Source organism: Clupea harengus, chromosome 10 (assembly GCF_900700415.2).
Source record: "Clupea harengus chromosome 10, Ch_v2.0.2, whole genome shotgun sequence".
Lineage (NCBI taxonomy): Eukaryota > Metazoa > Chordata > Actinopteri > Clupeiformes > Clupeidae > Clupea > Clupea harengus.
The window spans coordinates 14,614,943-14,639,214 of record NC_045161.1 but is presented as its reverse complement, the minus strand read 5'-3'; the positions used below and the strand labels follow the sequence as shown (position 1 = coordinate 14,639,214).

The 24,272-nt window shown below is 41.5% G+C and overlaps 2 protein-coding genes across 4 annotated transcripts; both read right to left on the bottom strand.

The window, feature by feature from the left end:
* Window positions 1-1,854: 1,854 nt before the first annotated feature.
* LOC105898291 (afadin- and alpha-actinin-binding protein) lies at window positions 1,855-11,189 on the bottom strand. 3 transcript variants are annotated; one of them, XM_031575497.2, is made up of 13 exons: window positions 11,079-11,189; window positions 10,178-10,229; window positions 9,519-9,661; window positions 8,783-8,995; window positions 8,311-8,421; window positions 7,710-7,845; window positions 7,468-7,543; window positions 5,022-5,202; window positions 4,497-4,644; window positions 4,021-4,148; window positions 3,395-3,568; window positions 3,139-3,253; window positions 1,855-2,946 (listed from the first exon to the last, which is right to left on the bottom strand). In XM_031575497.2, the coding sequence occupies exons 2-13, from the start codon at window positions 10,194-10,196 to the stop codon at window positions 2,807-2,809; spliced, it is 1,584 nt and encodes a 527-aa protein (XP_031431357.1). In that variant the 5' UTR covers window positions 10,197-10,229; window positions 11,079-11,189; the 3' UTR covers window positions 1,855-2,806. The 3 variants fall into 3 exon arrangements, with proteins under 3 accessions (XP_031431357.1, XP_031431358.1, XP_031431359.1); XM_031575498.2 differs by having other exon boundaries at window positions 3,395-3,565; XM_031575499.2 differs by lacking the exon at window positions 1,855-2,946 and having other exon boundaries at window positions 3,139-3,186.
* Window positions 11,190-11,296: 107 nt separating this feature from the next.
* On the bottom strand, window positions 11,297-24,127 carry LOC105898241 (atrial natriuretic peptide receptor 2-like). Its single transcript, XM_031575494.1, has 23 exons — window positions 23,872-24,127; window positions 23,025-23,115; window positions 22,523-22,655; window positions 22,002-22,125; window positions 21,279-21,383; window positions 20,882-20,984; window positions 20,394-20,539; window positions 20,019-20,091; window positions 19,102-19,246; window positions 18,615-18,701; window positions 17,902-18,045; window positions 17,516-17,637; window positions 16,881-17,025; window positions 16,542-16,590; window positions 16,336-16,443; window positions 16,077-16,196; window positions 15,814-15,907; window positions 15,389-15,476; window positions 15,020-15,159; window positions 14,679-14,831; window positions 14,149-14,247; window positions 12,772-12,863; window positions 11,297-12,008 (listed from the first exon to the last, which is right to left on the bottom strand). The coding sequence occupies exons 1-23, from the start codon at window positions 23,908-23,910 to the stop codon at window positions 11,901-11,903; spliced, it is 2,508 nt and encodes an 835-aa protein (XP_031431354.1). The 5' UTR covers window positions 23,911-24,127; the 3' UTR covers window positions 11,297-11,900.
* Window positions 24,128-24,272: the final 145 nt, after the last annotated feature.

Genomic DNA, 24,272 nt, shown 5'->3' with positions numbered 1-24,272 from the left:
TTCTCTATTGATCATCAGAAACTGTTTATTCACAAAGTGCAGATCTTCTTGTTAATCTACTTTTTAGAAAGCTTGCAGACTGTCTGTGAGCTAACTCTGTAATTATACCACTGCCCCAGACTGTGAAAGCCTTCCCTGCTTCTATCATAACATACACAATACACCTTGCCTCAATACAGTGTGGGTTTCTCTTACCATGTTAGCTCTTTGTCATCCCCACTCCAGTGTAATTATGAGCCACACAACCACATAACCCTTAAATGTGTTATTTTACATGCTGTTCAGAAGGCCACAGTATACACTCTTTTACACTGAATACACAGTTATACTGACATTTACCTATCAGATTTGAATGGGTGCATTCATGTTGATGTGTGTATACTGTACCTGTACCATATCTGCCTCTTTCAATCCACTTCTCATCATTTTACTTCAGCTTCACTCAGATTGCCTGGGTTCTGTTCAAGGTTTTCCAAGTACTGTCCATTGTCATCATATACAGTAGGTGCTGTTCTATGTTTAGACCTCAGTTTCTGTGAAGCTTCTTGAGAAAATACTTATCATCAATAGTGGTACAGAAATGGAAATTGAATTACAAGTGTAAGCATACACAGAAATACAAAAATATATATTTTCAAATAGGCCCAAGGCTATACCCTATGTCACTGGCCCAAACAACACTGATGGTAGAACTGGAAATATGGACTCACTCTTCCTGTTCCTTGAGCGCTATCTAGTGGTAGCTTCTGACATTGCCATTATCATGTTCACTCAGACAAGTATGTAGTAATGTGAAGTTCATCTGCATAAATTCATAGCTGCTGTAATACATAGTTAATTTACATTAGTCTTCTCAGGGAAGACCAAAGCACAGTAAAGTGATGGCTGATTAATTAGTACTTTTTCATTGGATGATTTTTTAGCTGTGAGAACAACGCTGTAAAAGTAATCTAAACTGTATCAGTATCAATGGATTATTTTCCTCATTTTACACACCAGCCATCAATCTCATTAGCAGTGATCAAAGGCCATTATTGATCCTGAGGGTGGGTCTTTCTCCCACTGACTGAGATTGATTATTTCCCTGAAAGGCAAATGCAAATGCCACACACCCACAAATGCATATACCATACTTTTAACTGTGAACATAATGTGGGTGAATTTAAGAAGTCTCCGATTCCCCAAGGGGAGTATTGAGGTTTTTGTAAGGGTATGTTAAGATTTGATTTAAATGAAGAAAATTTTTTTACTATTCCTTTTACTCTCATATTATTATTGCTGAGGTCTTCTAGAATATAATCATACATGCCACTTTTGACTAAATGTAATATACAAAAACATCAAGGCATGTCAGACTACCTAAAAGATTCCAAGACTCCCAAGTGTTAAAAGGGCTTGTGCATTAGGTCATAAAATAGTACTGATGTGAGCCCAAGCAAAGTGTTTATCTTCATAGAGAGACATCACTGACTGGTGTGTACAGGTTATTTCACTATGTTAGTGGACCGAACGCGTTTGGTTTGGGCATGCCACAAAACTTCACTTGCTAAAGGAATGCAGCTTCAGATGCAGCTAAACTTTAAAGAACTATTATAAATGACCCGAGAAAATGGAATTGAAATGTCATATAAGATTTGGTGCCCTGCTCCAGTAATCCAAAAGTGTCATTCACATTGTAGCATCTAAGAGAGGATGTGTGAAGATTGGTAAACAAAACAATGTTCCCTGGACAAAGTAAATCAGTTTGTATTGTAGTACACAATCATCGAGTGTATATTACATTTTCAGCAGAACAATTACACAACACGCTAATGAATGTATTAATTTGATCTGAATGCATTAAATGAAGTACAATTTAACTTTAAACCTTTTATTCCTGTGATATACCTTCAGCAACCATTATAATCCAAGGACAACAGGCCTCTGCCGCACAGCTATATGTTTGAGTATAATTAGTAGAACCAATAAATAAGTAGAACTGATAAATCTACAGTACATTGCCAAGAAGTCAAACTTAGTCTGTCATGATACACATTTTAGCATTACATAATAAATTGCAAATTCCTCCAGTTAATATTTGTAAAATAAACAGTTAGTTTATAAAGAATACATTGGCAGGTAATGGCATGCTGTAACAAAATTTGGAGCTCTCTACTCAAACGTCACAATAAATATTGTAGTACGGAAAGCTTCTCCAAAAAGCTAAATGGTAAGAAACATCTTTACAAATGCAACAAAAATAATTTCAATGTTTTGACCATGCACTGTATAACTTGATTTCATTTGGTGTTTTCATCTTTCCTCTATGAACATGAATCATAAGCATGAGGTACTACATTAATGCACTGTATTCCTAATATTATAGCATCTGTCATCTGCCAGTTTCTCTGAATCAGGCAAAGCATAGCTCATCTAGTATTCACCATATTAATTGGATTCTATCATAAAATGAAAGGCTATTTGCATCTATATTCAGTCATATATATTACTACCCTGCTTATACAGTTTTCAAAACAAGGGATTAACAGATGGACAATGATAACACATGGAGAACAAAAGTTAAGACTGCAACAGCAGAAAATTTTCCGGCTGATGAAGATCCAGTTTGCTAAGCAGGTTGTCTATCACAATATAGCTTAACTGCGAAGTATTGTCCAGCGTGCGGGCCATGATCTGAGTCCTTCCATTTAAACACCTCAACCTAACAACTGACAACTGGGCTGACCATGTGGTTAGGGATAGGGACGATAGGGAAATGGCATACCATGTGGATGCACATTACAACTCTTGTGCTTGTGTGAGGTTCTCAGAACCTGCTCTGAGGAAGGAGGCTCTGCTGGTACTCAGCGGAGGAGGATGGCCTTACAGACGACCCGTCTGGAGGGCTGAAGACCATCTGAGATATAACGTCACTCAGAGAGGAAGGAGCTGCCGATGCTTCCACATCTACAACAAGACAGAACATATTTTTTTTTCCCACGACATTCTATTTCTGTTTGACATTCAGAAGCAGTTTTTCACCAAAACCCTGCAAGGTATAGTTCCCCTATTTCTATGTTCATTTGTAAATAATCATGTTGTTTACATGGGTTGCTTATACTGTATATGCGGTTCATACTATAAGGCTGACATGCTTACATTCTGATAAGACACCTGGAGACTTTGACAATGGTGGGTTCACATGATCTGCAAATGACAAGTTGAGAAACTGGTGTTTGAGCCAGGTAGCACGGTCGTCTTCGAATAGTTTTTTCTGTAAAACATGGCAAAGTTTAAATTCTAAATACTAAATACTCTACATGAGCTCAACTTTACTGAAGAAGTCCAGCTACAGCTGGTTTAAGGCTACAATATATATATATTACAATACAATACAATATACACTGTTCTTTACCTCACGGCCCAGCCTAATGGCTGCCTCAGTGAAATTCTTTCTCTCGCTAGTAAAGTTCTTGCGCTGCTCGTCAAAAGCATTCCACTCCTCTTTCAGCCGTTCCTTTTCCTCAAGCATGTAGCAGTCTTTCAAAAGCGAAGCCGTCTCTTCATCACAGGGGGAGCTGAGCTGCTGCTGAGAACCAACACACAGATGAGAGGCTTCTCATTAGCAGTGACGCCTCCATCACACTTTCTAATGTCAATTTCTCTCTATCTCTTTCAAAGGCCCTGTTGAACGACACTAATGACGTTCACCGTTTTCAAGTCACTTTCTTTAAAGGGTATTCAGAAAACTCTTGAGGGAACACATTAACTATTTGCTAGAACTATACTATAATAGAAGTAAAACCCTTGTCCCTGTTGGCAGAAACGCTAGCAACACCAAGGTAATGTGTGATTTCCAGTGAGAATACCTGCTCTACCGAATCCCTGTTCCCACCCTCAAAATACAGCTCTGGGAAGCTACAGGTGCTGTCGGTCAACGATGGGTGGAAGGATCTACTAACCAATCATCAATTAGATCGTAGATTCTTCCACCAATCGTTGACCGACAGGTGCCAGTCTCCGTGTGTTGGCCATGCTTACTTGCAGGAGCTGCTGCTGGGTGTGAATGAAGTCCTTGCACTGCTGGATCTCCTGCCTGAGCTGCTCCATCTCCCTATCGTGGGCCTCTTTAGCCATGACCTCGCTGTCCCTCGGCTGAACCAAAGATGCTGAGGCACACAGACAGATAACAAATCAGGTCAGTCTTGCATACTTTCGTGTAGCACTGCCAAACTTCAGCATTCCAAGGAAAAGGAAAAATGTTTCTCTTCGGTTGTTCTTCAAGTTCAGAATGTGAAGACAAGACAGGACATTTTGAGGTAATTTCTGGAAAACCATTATGTTGCAAAAAAAATAGCTTTTAAAAATGTCCTAAGCTCAGCCAATAGGGAGCCTCATTAACTTGTCTTTCATTTGATCAACACACTTTTCTATAATAGGCAATATATAATATTTTATAAATGTATTTTCTTCCCAATTTTGAGTTATCTTTCTGAAAATGGCTTCTCTGTGAGCACCTTGGCTATCTAGATTCTCCACGTGGTGTTTGAGTTTTCTCCACTGCTGGCGAATACTGTTGGTGAGCTCTTCTCTGGCCTGCTCACAGCTCTGCTCCAAACCATCCCGGCCGGCATTGCACACAACCTCCTCGTCGGAGCCTAAATCCTGAGAGGACAGAGGCATGACAGGGGACAGACACCTAGTGCTGCATTTAGGATGCATTTTTTATTTATTAAATAATATATTTTATTATTATTTATGCATTATTATTACATAATAGCAATTCCAGAAAAAAGAATGCTTTACAGAAAGCCTAATAATTCTTTTATAGGTTGTTCTAAAAATGCAAAGGCTCTGTAGAGAATATTTTACATCAGACATGCCCTTGGGTGGGAACATGAGTTCCTCAAGGTTGAAAATTAGCTCTTTACAGATAAATACTGAAACAAAATGATATAATATAATACAACTAAGAACCTCGTGTTTCAACCTCCTACAGCAACAAGGAGAAGAATGGTTGGTGCATGGGTGAGATGACTGACCTGGTTTCCACCATGTTCCTGCCTCGCTTCCCTCCAGTTGGATTTCTTTGGACTTAAGATACCGATCATCTCGTTTTTGATTTGCTGAAGCACTTTCCGCAGCTCGACATTCTCCAACATCAGCTCGCGCTGACGGTTATCAAAGTCATTCAGGAGAGTCTGGTACATCTCTTCCTCATGCCTAGAAAACAAAGGGCCCTAATTTCATTGACGGGGCAACTGGCGAAGAGCAAAGCAACGAGGAATGAGCAAAGTTCGCCGCACATGAACTAAAGCTAATTTAATAACTAATTTAACACCATGAGCAAGATCCCAAGCGTAAACATGGGTGGATTAGTGTAATGTTCCCACATGCCACACGATAACTTTAGTGAATGCGCGACAGACTTTGCTCATTGCTCGTTGTTTTGCTCGTTGCCGTCAATAAAATGAGGGCCCATTGTTTTTCATATTACATCTGCCTTACACCACTATACACAGCATCAAAACTTCTTACCCTTATTCAGTTTAAAAAGACACTCAGGGCCTCATTTACTAACAGGATTGCGCCCGTTTCAGGGGGGGTATAAACCTAAAACGTATTTACAAAGGTGGCGCACTTTAGATTACCGCTGCTGGGAGGGTATAAGGGAAAGTGGGTGTTCGTCGCAAAGAGATGGGAGGAGATGCGTAAAGTGCGCCTAATTATGTATTAGTAACGAAACAAGAGGTGTTTCAGCATGACATATCAGCTGCAAAATGAAAACTATGTGCCCGCAAGAAATTTGAAAAATACGAACATCAGAAATGTAATTTTTTTTTAATGTTTATATTTGATATATCATTTAATATAGGCATATACAAAATTCTCCCACCAGCTAGCTGTTCGGCCACGCTTTACCCAGAATCGCCGCTCATTGTATGGTTTACTTTAAATCGTATTTTCACCTAGCCTGACGATGTCATACTCATAATTCTAGTCAGAATATGAGTCTGATATCACTCCATTGGGCTGTGATTATGGGGCGTGTTTCAACCGAACCAGGAGAAAAAATGCCTCTTCGCTCAATTGGTTACCTACAACCAATCAGAACAACGTAGTATGTGACCAGGGGCAGCTGATACATTACACTTTTACCGGATCCCGTAGGAAGGAAGGCAAAAACATCTTTTCGATTGACAAATGCCTTAATCGCGTTTCTCTGTTCCTCTTTCAAAATGAATGCACTGTCAATGTCTAAATGGACTCGAATCTATACATTTCAGCTCTCCAGCGGCAGCCATGTTTGTTGAAAACGAATTCAACTCGTGTGTTGGTGACGTGGTTGGTTACGTTACTGTTGATCATCTGTCCATCATCGTATAAAGCCCGCCTTAACAATTTGATTGGTACGGCCGATATCGAGCCGCAGATAATTTCTCCTCAATGGAGTAATGCCAGACCGAACTTCCCAACCAAAAAATGTGTGGGCGGGGCTAAGTTCGGTCTGGTATCCAGGCTAATTTTCACCCATAGTTCAAGCAAACTGAACGTCTGAAAATTTCAATTGCCCCTGCCCTGTCCACACTACAACTCCAGTTTTCAAATGTATCTGCCTAGGGCAACATTTTTGAAAAGCATGGTTTTCAGTGTTGGAATGCGCCGTTTTAAAGTAAGGGGTGTCGTGTATTCCTACCAGACTATTTAACGGGATGCTATGGAGCAGTTAACCTGGCTATTAACTATCCTAGCTATCTCTAGCTTAGGGAACCATATTAACAGTTTGCAGTTTCCTGTGTGTGATTAACTCATGTTAATATGTGTGAATATGAACTTGTAAACATAAACTAGCTGCACAGGCACCCTAAGGGGTAACCACAGCAACCCAGAAACTCAATGTTCGCTGAAAAGTTTAATTTCCCAAAATCAGCTCCCCAATAAAAGACAGTCTTGAATTCAAAGTGATCACAACTTTTAATGTGGACGGAAGGGCTAAACGGAGAAATATTTATGAGTTTCTATATTTACCTGGGTTAGTTTGCTGTAACCTTGTGAACCAAAAGCTCTAATTCTAATTTTATTATCCATGCTCATCATCCATAGTGGAACACGCAGGCTCTTTCTTCCCTATTTTAGCGGATCGCTAAATAACACTAATGGGCGGTGTTAGGCGCAGATGACGCGACGAGGGTTCTTGTTTGATAAATAGGATGCAAAATACCGTGCGCTATATGCGGGTTGGCAAAGGCGCAGATTGCGCTGCGGTCGCAATGTTAGTAAATGAGGCCCTCAGTGATCAGTTTCTATCATCTTAGGCTATTGCAGTCTTTGCAAGGTTCTCATGTTGGTTCACATACTTTAAAAATGTGTTACTATCAATATACACTTACACAAAGCGACATAGCTTTTGCTGCCTTGCAAGCACTGAATTTTCTTCAGAAAATGCATGGCTTTTGTTAATTTTACAGAAATCAAAAGGCTTTTTACCTGGCCTCTGTTCTTCTAGTTTTCCATTGACCTCTCCTTCCATCAGGTCTACCCACACAATTCAGAACTTCAATAGCTATAAAACAGGAGCATAATTCTAATTATGAGTGTGACATTCAGCAGAATAGTTTTGCATTGTCATTATGTAAGAGTAAACATCAGCATAGCACTAGTTCACAATAGCATAGTATGTAGCACAGGTAATGTAGAGACTGCCTACTGAGGAAATATTTGATACGCACCTTGTTTATTATCCTTTTTGTCAATCAACAGCTGATTTAAATGCTCCTTCAATTTGTAGTATTCCCTCTCTTTCCTCTTCATATCATGATTGTACTGCATAGAAGAGCTTGTGCGAATGTTCTGCAGCTTCTGCACCTGTTGATGGTATTATGACTCTACTGCAAAATGTTACATATTTAAACTCTAACTATAAGCTCCAATAAGGTATAATAACTACACATTAACACTACTTTACAAGAAGCTGCTATTAAAATATGAATTAGAAAAATGTGCAACATCATTATTCATTACATTACATAGTGTTTGTATGATTATTTAGTCTAAACTGAGTAGGATGCAATAAGCATAATTCGATCTGGGAGAGGTCACTTATAAAGCTTCTTGATTGTTTTGTATCTATAACCCATACAATCCAGAGAATAACCTTTGCTGGATATATATCTACTTGGGTATTTGCTTGTGCAAACTAATACAATGAAGTGTATAATTCATTGCCAGATAATGGGAATGCCTCAGGTGACCATTTAGCATTAGCCTCATCAAGAGTCCTTCACTTCACATTCCTTCCTTCACATATTTTAGAGTAAGCATCTGTCTTACCTCGTCTCTCTCATTTTTAAGACATTTCTTCAAGCTTTTAATATTTAACTGCAACTGCCTTTCTCTCTCTTGAAGTCTTGCATTCTCCCTCTTTGTTAGTTCAAGCTGATCCTGTGAAAACACATCAAGATGTCAATTCTCTGTATTTTGACATGAAAATACTCATAGATCAGGTCTCTCATCCATCCCTTTGTCTGTCTAGCTATTCATCCTTTCACATATTTACACATTTTTCTTTACAGGTATATTTGGCCCAACCAATTTACAGATAATGTATACATGAAAGGTCATAATTGTACCTTTAATAGCTCCAACTTCAGGTTCATGTTCATGTATTTAGCCATCTATCTATGCACAGATGGTTCACTTCTGTCCCTGTGCACAGCTAACCCACATAACTACTTCCTGCTACTAATAATACCCCCTAACTGGGCCAAGTGAGAGCAGCAGACAGGAGCAGCCAGTGGCTCACCTTGAGCCGGCCCTGGTTGAGCTGCTGCCTCTGCATGTCGCTGATGCTGCGGAGCCTCTCGGTCTCCAGCTGGTCCAGGGCCCTCAGAACCCGGTGGTGTCGCTCCAACAGGGCGTACATGCTGTTCAGGAGGGACACCACGTCCATATCCAGCCCCCCGTCGCCTCCATCCGGGTCAGGCTGGACTGCAGGGAAGCCCAGGGATGCAGCCTCCTAGGGAGAAAAGAGGTGGGTTTAGAATAGAGGTACAGAAAACAGTGGCTAACCACATACTGTTCAGTGTGTTTGGTACAAGCTGATGCAAGTTGAAATCAATAAAAAGGACATAAAAGATGCAGCGGATAAAAGGCAGTCAATTTGGACAAGGTACAAGGGGGCGCGAGCAGATATGGAACTTAAAAGACATTCAAATCAACTAAATCAACTATTCTCATGTCATTTTGCATATTGTCTTAACATTCTGTCTGCTCCCCTTGTTTTAAGCATACAAAACTATCCACCTTCACTTAACCCCAAAAATAAAGCAGCTTAATTGAATATTAAACCCCAAATCTATTTTGCATGAAGAAACAATCTGTCATTTATCACAAACTTATATCTGGGATATAGGGAGTCACTCTAGGTAAAGTCAAATTTCAAGTTTAAAAAGATAATTTAGGGTATTTTCTCTGCTGTTAAACATAGTGGCTTTAGACAACATGAGGCTTAAGTAGGTCAACCAATAATTGTCCCTCACCTGGTTCAGGTACAAGATACATTCGGGGATGTTGTCCTCTGTACAAAAGTCACTTATCGGACTGTAAAAGTTAGTAGACTGAGTGTAATGCACCAGAGGAGTCCCTTTGTTTCTGTAAGAATCATTGGGAATGTCTGGAAATTCTGTAAAAAGACAACGCAGGCGCAACCATTAAAAGCATACTTTACAAACGACACCAAACCAGCATTAAAAGCAGACATAAAAAGTGTGAACAATACATTGTCTCTATATCTTATCCACAGAACATGTTTATGCGCCTTACCATACCTTAATGTATGGGTTTTGGATAAAAGAAATTGCTACATATAGGTCAGTAGAGTGCTACATAATTGGGTCATATTAAAGCAAGTCAGGGTATGTTGTTTCACACAGTACAAAACTAGTCTGTTTGACTAAGACATAATTGGGTGAGTCATCTTTGAAGTCCAGGTCAGTCAAAGTCACAAGATCTTTAAATAGCTTTCAGCTGTTATTTCTGACTTCTTAATATGGCTTCTTACACACGAGACCAGCAAAATGTAGAGCAGAGAAAAAAGAAAGTGACAGACTAGATCTCCCACCCCTCTAACAATGGCTGCATGGAGAAATTCAATGTAGTTCAAGATATAGTGTGATCTATAACAAAAGCAGACAGTCACCTTGTGTTGACTCTGGCATCACTGCACTTGAAATACTCCCCCTAAACGAACTCTAGGGTCAGTAAACAGAGCAGAGGACAATCTTGAGGAGAATACAGCACATTGAAATTCTGCAGTTCCAAGACAAAGTTGTTCATCAGGTTATTGTTTACAATATGGTGGCTGGTGCACATCTTCAAGACACTGTTGACACCGATTTTTGTGTTCTTTCTCGATTGAAAGCTATGGTAAGCAGGTAATAGCTGAGCAATAGAGGGAATATAAAGAGGAAGTATCAAAAGGAGCACCAAGATATGAGTTCGTAACATCAGTCAAGAGTAAATCACTTTCAGCGCCGACCAGACAGGGAAGAAATTCACAATTTATTTTAAATAATTAATGAGGTATGATGAAAACATTAGACATATAAAGGCTGGTAATTATGGCTGGTTAAAACATAACATCTTTATGTAAATATCATAAATACTTCACACAGTTCACAAAAATACTGTAAAATAGACTAACACACACTAGATAGAAGTAAGTTTAATGGAATAAAATGACAGGCGAGTCAATCGTAGAAACATTATAATACAAACACTACGGCTGATCAGGTACTGCACTGACTGAGATTTACAGTCCAGACTTCAGACTCAGAAAATCAGGCATCATCACTATGTAATTACGAAAAATTTCAAAATGTTTATACTTCAGAATATCAGCTATTGCGTAATGTTTTTTTCCTAAAGCTTACTGCAGTCGTGGTAGGGTAGCCTACTTAAAGCGGTCGACATAAAATACACTACATATCAATTATGTTACAGCAGGTCTACTACTGAGGAGATCAAGTAAAAGTATTTTCTGTCGACTCCATGAAATAAACGCCTAAAGTAAGTCCACAAAAACGAATCGATTTACTCACAGCTGTTTTGCAGACGGTATCCTATTCTTTCGTGGACTGTAGAACTGTGCGGGTACAGCAGTGCTTTTTACTGCACGGCTGCTATAATCAGCTGCACAATCATTCATTGGACAATTCGTTGTCAGGCAACGAAGACCTTGCAGATTCATTGGCTGTAAACTGAACAGATTTATGCGTAGACTATTCATCTTAAAACAAACTTTGCAGAGAGGTGCGTCTTCTTCTGTAAATGCTTTATTTGACAGTTGTTTGCCGATTAGCTCAAAAAGACTTTATATTTTCATTAACAATATGCAGCCTAAGACTTTCTGTTGTGATGCAAAACCAAGCACACTGAAATGGGCAGACATACACTTACAGTTGCGCAGCTTGCGCTTATATTCCAAGGCAGTCTAATAGGGCAAGAACACCTTAAATACATACATAGATGTGATACATAGGTGCATCAGATGTAGAGTTATTCTTTGGCTAGACTCACTGGACTCACTAGACATCTGACAATCAGTAACAGTTTGTCCACAGCAAAAGAGAAAAAAAACTACAGATGTAGCAAATGATAGGCCTACAGAGACACTACATCTGATTTCACATTTAAGCAACGGATGACAAAAAGAACAGTGATACAATATAATATATTGATGACAAAAAATAACACTGCCCCATATACAATTTTGTATAGTAAACAATGTTCTCTTTGTCATAAGCTGCTTTCTTGTATTCTTCTCTTCTATCACATAATTCAACATTGAAACATGTTTATTTGTATCAAGTCAAGATAGTAGTCTGTCCATGATTTTATTTCACATCTATCTCATTGACAGGCTAATTGCTGACAGGCACTGGAACTTCGTCAGGCTCTCGGTTTGCCTGTAGTGGGTCAGTCAGACATCTCTTCGCCTCCAGCCACCAAGTCGTCATCTCTCCTTTGCCCTGTAAAACAAAGAGCTGTGAGTGAAACAGCACCCCTACAATATCCAAACTGACTAAAGGGTCCCTGACCTATGGATTTGTTCTCTTTCCCCTGGAGAAAATGGGCCACTCTAGAAGTGAATAGCAAATGAAGGCTATTAAGCCATCATGAACATGGCCAGCTGAGACCACCAGCATGGCTGCAGATGAGTCCCCACCCCACCCCTCTGGGACCTGAGGGGGTCCCATCACATATATCTGAGTGCTTTACATCACTGGCCTTTGTTGTGTTCACACCTGACTTCAGTGCAAGATAAGGGGCCATTTCACAGAAATCAGAAAAACACGTAAAGCACACATGATAAAGCCATTTTCAAATCGACACATTTCTCCTTTGCACTGAATGTGTTCTTCCACTTTTTTCATTACATAGAATACAAATACATCCAACAAATAGATTTCAATCCTATTTACATATAGTCCATAAATACTTTAAATGCAATAAGCCGCACTAGAATTAATTTATTTTCTCAGGCTGGAATGTGCTTGTGTCCTTGAGGACAGATTTCTATAGCAACCACTGTGAGGACGGCAAAACATTTCCCAACAATCTAATTTAACCATATCAGCTCTGCTTTCCATTGTGAATGAATATGACGGAATGAGCCTACAATATCTGCCCTGGCCTCCTGCCAACTGTCTGAAGTGTGTTTTGATTCGCCTTTAATTTCCCCCTATTATCCTCATTACTACAGACAGCATAAACAAATACGAGCACTATTACCTTCACAAGAAGTGAGCCGCGGCAGGTCAGAATGTACCCTTTCAGGGTCTGCAGATACTCCGCTGTTGAATCACTGCACTGGATCTTCAGAGCTGGGAGAGAGAAGGGAAGAGAGGATACATTCTGTTTCAGGAAAGAACTAGAAGTATTTGCTGGCATCTTGCTTGGACTATCAAGTTGCAACTTTGATGCTCAGATTGTGCTTAATTGGAAGGGTTGCCCCAGGATAACCTCGTACTTCAATGGTACTGGCACAGGCTTTCACAGTAGCTCTGCACTTGATCTGCTATATAAAGAGAATGGTTGGAAAGAGTTATTGAAACTGGTTCTTAGGCCTTCACTGAAGGATATTGACAATTCCCTTTTGTTGGAAGATTTTCAGTTTCCCTGATTCCCTCACAGACTCACTGCCTGTTCATCCCCCCATTCTGTATCACTCAGCTCCAATTAGCCCTGATCACTTGCCTATTGGGCCACACCCTGCCACCAACCTTATTAGCCACACCTGTGCCCACAGCCCCTTCCTTTCTCTCAGAGACACTGAATGCTGCTGCATGTGCGCCTCCTGTGTGCGTTACTTGAGCCATGTAAGTGAATTGTTGCTTGTACTCCAATGGACTGATCCTGATTAGGTTTAGAGATGAAGATGAACTGAAATGTGCCTTTGAATTGTTTGTTACCTTAACCTTGTTGCCTAAACTGACCTTATGTTGTGCCTAATGATGTACAGTTATTATTATGTGGCACATGGAATGATTATTGACTTATGTAGTGTAACTTGAGCACATTTTGAATGCTGTGGCATCGTTTGTATTATGGCATTGTTTGGAGCTGATTGTATTTAATTTCTCCTTTCCTCCTAGAAACCACACATGCTTGTCCACACACATGCTTGTCCACACACATGTTTGTTCACACACCCTCCTTTCACACACACATCCATACAGTCCTACTCATATCCTCGCTGGAAACTTTAATAAATGACTTGTGAACTGTGAATCCTGACTGGACTGTGTGTTCTCACCGACACCCCCATTTGGTCTCAAGCCAGCCACCCTAAACTCTAAAACTCCTTCATCCTTAATGTTCTCATATGGGGCACTCAGGTCTTGATTCTCAAAAATACAGGGTCACTCTTATAATGGGTCACTAAATGAGCATTGCTGTTTTGTAACCCAGAAATGAGAGGAACGGAGAGAAAACCGTGTTCCCAATTCCTGCAAAATTTAGGTCACTTTTAACCTATTATTAGGAAGGCTTTCAGACCTCTGCAGGTCAAAAAAGAAACACACCAAGATACCCGACTTATGGCAGATTAGGAACCGATCTGTTCCAGAGTCATCTGTTGACTGGGGAATGATTTCCCCACTGTGTTACCTTCGCTCGTGGATTCCATTCGGGATGCCGTGTTCACTGTGTCGCCAAACAAACAGTACCGGGGCATCTTGGTTCCAACAACGCCAGCAACCACAGGGCCTGGATGGATTTGACATGGCTCACTGTAGATTGTTTTGTTTTGAGACAGACAATTTATTCCCATTTGTTATCCTCATCTGTCAGTACTAGTCTAACTCTATCCCTCATGAGAATGAGCTAGTCATTAATGGACAGAGCCAGTGGAAACCCTGCATTATTTATTCCATGGCCAAATGCATTAATTCTGTTGTGATGTATAGCATACAGCAAATAAAAAACAGAAAATAAATAATCAAGGGCAGGAGAATGACAAGCATTTAAAACACTGATTTGTTATACATGCGTGCCTAACATGTTTATATAGGTCCACAAGTTTTATGACATTAACTCCAGAAGTATTTGGAATACCATTCTAACACTAGCTTCCAATTCATATGTTCTCGTTTCTGTGTTTCCTGTTGGACTGTAAATGCTGTGGATGTGAAACCCACCTGAGTGGATGCCAGCCCTTATCTTCAGCTGTGTGGTGGGTTTGTGGGGGATTTTAAAGGCGTGGCACACACTGACGAGATCCAAGGCCATGCTTGCAATCTCTCCTGCGTGGTTAATGCCATTCTCCTTCGGCACGCCGGAGACCACCATGTCTGACACAAACAAAAAGAGCTTGCATTACTCTGTGTTACTCTTACTGTTACTAAGTAACACTGTTACTCGGTTCATTACTCTGTGTTGAGCTTGCATTACTCTTATGGTCACAGTGTGTGTACATGAGTCATGACCAGAAGTGAAAGTGGTGTTTGTCGTTTACAAGCAATGCCCCGACTGTACTTACATGCATCTCCTATGGTCTCCACCTTGTACACATCGTAGTTGTCGATGATGTCGTCAAACGTGGTGTAGAGTTTGTTGAGAAAGTCCACCACCTGATGAGGGGTGCTGGAGCCTGATAGCTGGGTGAAGCCCACTATGTCACTGCAGAAACAGCAGGACAGATGACCAGCGAAAACAGCCACATTTGAAGTGCAAAACTCGAATGTACATGCATTTTGAATCAACAACAAGTAACAAGTGTAACAAGAAAAAAACGAAAGATTCATGTCGATATACAATAAATAATTGATTATTCTATGATAAGAGAAGGCTCATCATTGCAATAATTCTTCAGGCCACTGATCACTGTACAGTACAGAGAAACACCCACCTGAAATAAACAGTGGCATTAGAATAGCTCTGAGCCTCAGATGTGCGCCCTTGACGGAGATCATCAGCAACCGGCTTTGGTAACATACCTGAGGAAATTAGCCAACACTGCATTTGTTCAATTATGTGAGTCAAATTGGTGACCTATCCCCTCTCTTGTTTGAAGCTACACTACAGAAAAGAAGACTAATGAACAGCTAGCAGCTCTGTGAATAATTGCGGTTGTTCACTTTACTTCCATTTTAAGACTTGACAAAATTACATAGACACAAATGTCTGTAATAGATTATGTCAATTTAAGTAATTTGGTTGCCCACTAGATGGCGCAGCTTACTTTCATTCTCACGTTCTTTCTACCATTCCACCTGCCATGTCATTACACTGCTTTTGAGCGGCGGTGGACCAAAAAAGAATGTCGTAAATTACTGTAGAGTAAGCGGTCTGTCTTCTGTTTTTCTTGGAGGAGATCCTGTGTCCGCTCAGCCACAATAGCCTCCAAATGCTTGCTGTACTTCTCCATCTGAGGAGAGGGGCGTACACAGAAATATGATTCTTTATTAAAAGAAAAAACGAATATATCAATGCTTTTCACTTATGTATACTTGTGTTGCTTGGTAGACAGTAATCAGATAAACGTTTGGTTTCATCCTTTCCTTCTTCCTTCTATAACAGGACAGCCAAAAACCTACCAGGTTCATCATCATGTCTACAGGGCTGACTTTGTGGGGGTTCATTTTGTCCAGAAACTTCTTCACCTGCTCAAAGGTTGGCCTCATGGCAACATTGTGGGCCCAGCACCTCTTGATGAGCTGCACAAGTAGCAGACACGAAGTAAATGTGAATGTGCATGCTGTTTACAACTGCAACTATCAATTAACAAAGTTACATTAGCACATTCTGATCTTTAAGTGAACATTTATAGGGAATCCTCTGTCTCTTGTCACACACCTCACAGTAATCGTTTTGATCGGGGCAGTCGGTGTCAGCTTTTCCTGCTTTCAGCTCGGGAAGCTGCGGACGCCACATGACGTCCAGCTTCACAAGCTCTGTCTGCTCCTGGTGGCATGATTGACAGTTGTCATGACAAACTCACTGCCCTTTGAACCTGTACCTGCTTTTAATGATTAATTAATGAGGCAGGCCGTCGTACTCACAGAAATAAGATCACTACGGGACGCAATCTCCACTAAAATAATGGAATAGCTGGAGAAGAGGGAGAGGACAAAGTTTCATATCGAAAAAGTCCTTTTACACCTCTTTGTTATGGCACGGTTCATTGCTATATTTCCAGCCACCTGTACAGTCTTTATGTACACTAGGTGTATACACATCCCTCATGTATTACAAATAAACGCTTTCCTTGTGTGACACGACTCATGACAGCATATAATTATGTAATTCAAGTTCATGGGTAAACATTTGTCCTGGAGAGAACGGTAAAGCCCTTCACTGACATCCTCCATGCCTTGGTGTAAACAAAACATATACCTTACCTGTATACGTCAGCTGGTGCGGTGAAGGCAAAACTACTCCCCAGGAGGACCTCAGGGGCGCAGTATATCCTGTAGGGGCTCTCACAGTGGAATGTGTTACTGATGGCCTCAAAGTCCTCCTTCCTGAAGGCTTCTAAGCCGTAGTCTAAAGATGAGGAAAAGACAAATCAATCAATCTCTCTCTCTCTCTCTCTCTCTCTCTGTCCCCCTCTCTCTCTCTCTCTCTTTCGCGCTCTCTCTCTCTCTCTCTCTCTATGTCCCCCTCTCTCTCTCTCTCTTTCTCTCTCTCTCTCTCTCTCTTTCTCTCTCTCTCTCTCTATGTCTCTCTCTCTCTCTCTCTATGTCCCTCTCTCTCTCTGTCCCTCTCTGTCTTTCCCTGTAACCTGACCGCCTGACCTGTGGACTAACACGGCCAAAGACATGTAGAGTACATACCTATAAAATGTTTACCGACTCTATATGGTGATTATTATAAATAAAGGCATCTAAATAAAGATAAAACGCATCAAGATTAACTAATTAATTCAATAAAAACAATAGGTGGGAGCTATTTTCTCTATGAGGGCTCTGTACACTGTGGATGGATGGGGTTCAGAGTTTTTGCTCAGTATTTCAAAGTAGATGCCCTGGATCACCTGAAATTTTGCAGACCCAACGGTCATCGATTACACAGTTTCTCGAGTGAAGTCTCCCATGAAACATTCTATGCTGATGCAGGTAGGACATTCCACGAGCAATATCAGTGGCAAAAGACAACCTGGAAACAGAATCAACACTTCAGCTGCTTCTTACAATGTATGAATAAACATATACCAGGGCTTTAAGACAACTGCCGGTAAACAAACAACATCGGATTCATCAAATGGGTATGACATTATTTTGTTTCTGAGAGTGTTAGCTTTCCCCTGTGCTATTACTCTCTGATTTTTGTTCTTCCATACCACACACCTATAAATGGTCTAAACAAATATCTGAACGCTGAAGTATAAGGATGTAAGACCTGAATTCCGGAGGGATTTACCGAAAGCCCCAGTTGATTGGGATGTCTTCATTCAGAAGAACATCGGCAAGACTTCCTTTTGGGCAGTACTCTGTGATGATGTTGATAAATGGGACTTCAATGCATCCACCAATGAACTTGCACAAGTTAGGGTGATCCAGTTCCCTGACATAACAAATAACAATGAGAGAGAAAAAATACATCAATGGGTTTTGCCTAGGTGTATTTTGAGTGCAAATTAGTCCACAGAACAGATTTCACTGACAGCCTTAAGTAAGCTATGTATTAGTTTTTGAAAATACTACTCTGAGGATCTGAGTAGCTGATCAAATGTCGGGTTGTGTGACTGTAAACACCAGAACTACCCATCAGGATACAGACTATATCTCCAAGGTGCTTGAGGGTTGATCTTTATATTTACAGTTGACTATAAGGAAGAGACTTAAAGTACTCAGACCACAAAGGCACACAGAACAAGAGGAAGCCACGCGACACACAAATAACTGCAGCGCTAGTACTTCTTTGTGTTCTCGGTTTCTGTATGCTAAGCGCCTATATGGCTTGTGAAAGGGTATTGTATTTGTCTGCATGAATCTCTAATAGATATATGTGTAACGATACAACCAAGCTGTTGCAGTAATAGATACCAAACATAGGGTCATTAGTCATCATGGACGGAAGGAAGGAAGGACGGAACGGAGTAAGACCATAACCCAGCTGAATGTTCCACTCACCGAACCTCTTTCACCTCTTTCCTGATGGTCTTGGAGAGGGTGAAGTGCTTCTTCTGGATGTTTTTCACGGCCACGGTTTTGCCATCACTGTCGGAAAAAAAACACAGCAATGAAAGTTTGTATCCTGCTGTTTACTAACCCACCGTGCATTGTATTTAAAGCCTGTAAACATGTTTGCTTCCTCTGTAAAACCAAAGATAACACCCCCGAGATTTGTTTCTTTCCATTGCATTTACCCTCAAGTCAGACAATTCAACAGTTTAGTTTCTAAGTCCCAGTATGCTTCAGTGCCAATTTGGGGACACTCATCTTGCTGAGTTTTAAAGATTTAAGGTGACTGCTGCTTAATGCAAACTTACCCCATGACTAATGTCTCTCCCATGCCAATAAACATCATAGACTCATGATAAACTGACTGCACCGTGACAAGCTACAACCCAGCAGTAAAATCGTGCTACATGAGGCCTGTTATGAGGGTAGAACTCACTAAATGCCTGGCTGGATGAAGCCCGGTTTGAAGCCTGAATTCATGACCGTGCAGACGGTGACGTCTGTGGCTCTGCTCACGCTGGAGTTGCTCTTCACCGGCTGTAGGCTGGTGGTGCTGCAGAAGCCATAGTAGCACACTTTACCTACACCACAACAGAGAGTAGAGCGAGTGTTAGCTGTGTGGGGTACCATTGGTGAAGGTTACTTCAGAGTTTGGATTAAGTCCTGTGTCCTCAGCATAGGCGGAGATCCCGGGGGGGACGGGGGGGACGTGTCCCCCCTACCATAAAGTTGTCCCCCCCAACAGTCATTGTAAATACAATTCTACCCGGACATGTCCTCTTTTCGAGACCTAAAAAAAATGCGTCCGGCAGGGATTCTAAAATTTGTGTTCCTCTGTGTATTTTAAAAACAAGTTATTACGTCCCTGCATGAGAAAAAGATGGCAAACTTCGTTGCGGGGGGAGGGGGCGGGGTCATCAGCATGTGAAAAAGATGGCCATATTCCGTCGCCGGGGGAGGGGGCGGGGTCATCCGCATGTGAAAAAGATGGCAAAACTCTGTCGCGGGGGGAAGGGGCGGGGTCATCTACAATTTTCCAGTGTCCCCCCCCCCAGGAATTACTCTCTGAAATTTGACTGTGTATTGCCCCCCCCTACAACGAAATGGGATCTCCGCCCCTGGTCCTCAGAGTAGGTTTCTTGCTTCTTTGTAAAGCTACAGGGTTTGAACAAAACCTGAACACTTTACTTCAAAGACAGGTTCTTCAGGGCTGTGAGGAGTTCTGTTAAACTGAAGATCTGTCATAGAATTGATAGCTAATGTGCCTTTTCATCAGTAAGAAGGGTGTGTGCATGTCTAGTGTTAGGTAAGGGTAGGTAGCTGGTGTTAAACTGCCTTTAGGCCTTGTCTCACCAAACATGATGCTGTTGTAGGCGATGATCCAGCTCTCATCCCAAAACATCTTTTGCTTTTGGTACTGAATCCACTAAAACAAGAACAAAAAAAACAACTCACAATACGCCTACCAAACGCTTTCAAGTTTTCTCTGAAGTCTCAAGTGAGTAATTCTTGTTTGCTCCGACTTACAAAACTACACAGTGCTGTTGACGTGTACATATGGGACCCATGTAAAACTTTGCATCGTCAATGGAAATGTGAGCTTGCCAGTATTTACTCATTCACATTGCACTGTTTTCATGTGCCTTTCAATTACACAAAGTGCCTTTGATGAAAACAAAACAGAGATTTCAACGGGGTCAAACTCCCAAACGCTGGGCGTCGCCTCACCATTATGGTTAAGATGAAGCCACTAAAGAAGAGGGTGACGGGGAGCCCGATGGCAACTTTGATGGACATGGACATCGGGCAAACACCACAGTCTGCCGGGCAATTCAAGCAGCTCTCCTCCAGCTCACAGATGTTATCTCCACACACTGTCACACATGGGAGAGAGAGAGCAAACACACAACAGTCACGAGAAGCACACAACAAGACCAGAAGCAAATGTGTCAGGTTTTCTTTTCTCGTAACACACTAAACAATTATTTGACCTGTAAATTGAGCATACGCAAATTCACCCCACGGCTAGCTTTTAGCTAGAGACAATTTGACACTAGTCTCAGAAAGGGCAACCTGAGCAATTGCCAACGAAGGTTGACAAAGTTCCATGCTTTATTCTGTTCCCCCATTTTATTCTGGTTTATTTATGTTTCAAAATGTTCTGGCTCAGTGACATGATGATGCAGTCAACACATTATCAACAGTCCAATGCTGACCTTGCGCACTGACAACCACGACCTTGGACTCCAGGGCTGCGTGCATCTTTCCAACTTTAACATGGGCAATAAGGGAGGTCATGCCTAAGTGCACCAGTACCACCTGTGCACAATCAAAACAACAAACAACATTCCTCAGATAGAACTGGGAGAGTGTGATGGATTTCTACACTACTGAGTTGTGCAGCAAAACTATGTAATAGAGATTGTAGTAAGCATAAATGTAGCAAGTAGTCATGTGACAAGACTACAAAGAAATCTAAAGTAAAGTACCGTACTTAATTCCCCCATTAAGCAGGATGTAATAACTTTCATTTTGAAAAAATTCCACATCATAAATTTTGAGATGGAGCAGCTCCATAGATGGGGGAAGAGATTTGGGTGTTAAGGTCATCACCTTTGAGGTCCACAGTTGCTGACTCATCTTCCCCGCCTTAGAAACTGTGTGCGTCACAATCTCCCCATCATCTGGGATCCAGGGTCCACATATACCTCCCTGCCTCTATTTGAGAAAGCACACATATATACACACACACATATATACACACATATATACACACAAACACACACAACGAGAGGGAGGCAGTGAGATAGCACCATCGAGAGAGTCAGAGGCGCTTATAGCCAGCGCTTATGGCAATCAAAAGCAATTTTCTCTTATCAACTGACCCGCTCTTCAGACAAAGGTCACGGCTTATGTACACAGTGAAGAGAGGCCTGGGTCCTTCGCGAGGAGAGGGCCGTAACAAGGGCTAATTAAAGCCTGTGTTCGCACCGCTGATGAGCCGTACTTGTAGGATTGCAGCCCTTCTCACAATAATCAAATGTTTTACTGTCAGCAGCTAGATAATTATACAGCCAGGGGCCCAGTGTGTGTGCGTAATGACTCCCAGCTGCTTGTTGTTGCTTGTATGTGCACACACACACACACACACACACACACACACACACACACGTGCACACAAACCCCACAGAAAAGCAAACTGGAACAAAAAACCCAGAGTAAAAGTTGTTTTCTTTAAAAAAAAAAAAGCATTCATATCTTTTCTGTCTTCCAGTGGAACATTTTCTGGGGCATGGACTTAAGGGCATGGGTGGGCTGCACCCCAGCATTACTGACCATGAGGGCGAGCGGGCAGGAGTGGATGTTAGCGTGGTACACGCAGCAGTTGTGCTCGTTTGCGTTTTTCCAGTTGGCGGGACACTCGTGCTCGTGACAGAAGCGCTTGGCCTCCGCGGCGTTGCTGTGAGGAGAGAGCACAGGCAACAAGAACCTCCAATCAGACAAGAGTGACGGCGGGCTCAATTTCTTTCCCTATGCCACCAAAGTACCAAGGTGCTACCAGCTGTTTCAAACAGAATACAGAGGAATAATTCTGCGATGGAGAAACTGGATTGCATGGATAGAAAAGTGTTTTTGTTTTTTCGTGCATCCGGGTCTGTGTGGTTTGCACAGTGTTTGTCTTTTTTCTCAATATGTCAAAAGAGGAGCAACAGAAAGCGGAGAAAGACATCCTACCCTCACAATGTAGCTCTGTCCATGTCAAGCAAATATTAGCCAGGTAATGAGCAGTGTTTTTAATTTCATTCTGAATGTCATGTTTGAACTACGGTATCAGATCTATTATGCTGCAGGATTACCTGAACTGGAAAATCTCGTTTTTCACAGCGTAATCATAGAAGGAGTCGGCAGCCGTAACTGAATAGGTGACGTTAAACTCCTCTCCCTCCGTTACTTTCTCAGGAGGACGCTGGACCCAAGCCATCTCCAGCCCTGATGTATCACAAGGGCACAAAGTTAAAAAAAAAAAAACATCACCTACTATACTGGTCATAGATATCAAAGGCATTTAAAACTATCAAAAAATGTCTCATTATGTCTCCTAACAGAACATGTTGTATTTATTATTCAAGATAATGTACATTCCTGGTGAAGTTTACAAAAGGTCACGGCCAAGTGTTGGATAGTCTGTCTGTGAAATGTTACAAATGTTACTCATACAAACAGACTTCAGACTGCACCCAATGTGCCTCTGTGTTTGCATTTGCAATTGGTGTGTTCACCATCACAGAAACAAATATAAATGAAAATATACGCGCACAACTCTACCTCCATGATATTAAACACTCTTCATGTTCTCACCTCCACAGCTTATCATATTGTAATCATTGGGCTCAGACATGGGCCAGCAGTCATATTCTGAATTGTCGAGGTCATGCCAGCAATCAACAGCCTGATGGGGGGAAATGAACCTGTTTATCCGTCTCATCAAAAACAATCATTCACATTCTGCTGCTTAATAATTTTCTGTTTACTGTGAGACTTAATTTCACATCTGATTACATGCACATGCACATGACCCATCCATTACAGAACACAGAAGTAAATATCCCAGTCTCGTTGCGCAAGAACACATATTCAAACACATTCATACACATCATTAGCCACATGCAGTATAAGTTCCCTGAAAATGAATCATTTTGCAGTTAGGACATTGTGTTTACCATACACATCTGCCCTCTTGAGTTCGCAAATAGCGGCTTTGGGATGCCACTGTGGACAGGCTCCCATGCTGTTTGCCTCGGTGCAACACACTCGACATGTCGCACATAATTCCAAACGAGTGTTTCTGACATGTCAAACAAAGCTGAAACGAGTGTTTCGGTTCGTCAAACAAAGCTAGGGCGTCCCCCAATTTCAGACGACTGAATCCAAAGTAGTCTTCCTTTTCATGGCATAAAGGAACCAAAGAAATATTTTCTGAACATTTAAAATCAACAAGAAAACCCACTTGAATATGGCAGCACATCACAAAACATGAGACGGTGACAAAACCTCTCAAACCACAAGTCTGCGACTCCTTTTCCCACTATGAGGCATTCATTATTAAGGTACCAAAACACCCAAAACCTCATACTAATTGTAATGGTTAAAACCTGTCTTCAAATAAATAAGTTGCATTTGTACCAAAACCAACACTGGCACTCACCAGGAGAAGGGATGCGAGTACGGCTCCCCACAGAGCCATGTTGCTCTGCTACTGGACACAGGTGCGTTTTCCAGGGACTGACTTCTTCTGCCTGTGGGAGAGCTGGGCTCTTAGCTCCAGTAGCCCCTTAATTGTTAAATCAGTGGAAGTGGCCTCTTTTAATCAAACAAAGACGGCCCCCCGACCTCTCCGCCCAGGAGACTCACTTCGCCTTCACCCACCATGGCACCCTCTAGGTGCAGGGCTTCCGTCCGTTTCAACCAGCACTGAAAACTGTGTGTGTGTGTGTGTGTGTGTGTTGGAGTGGGAATGGACTGGGTGCTTTTTACTGACCTGTGGTCATTTATTTAGTCCAAATTAAGCTTTCTGTCAAATGGTAGGCACCATTGAGCAATTCTGAA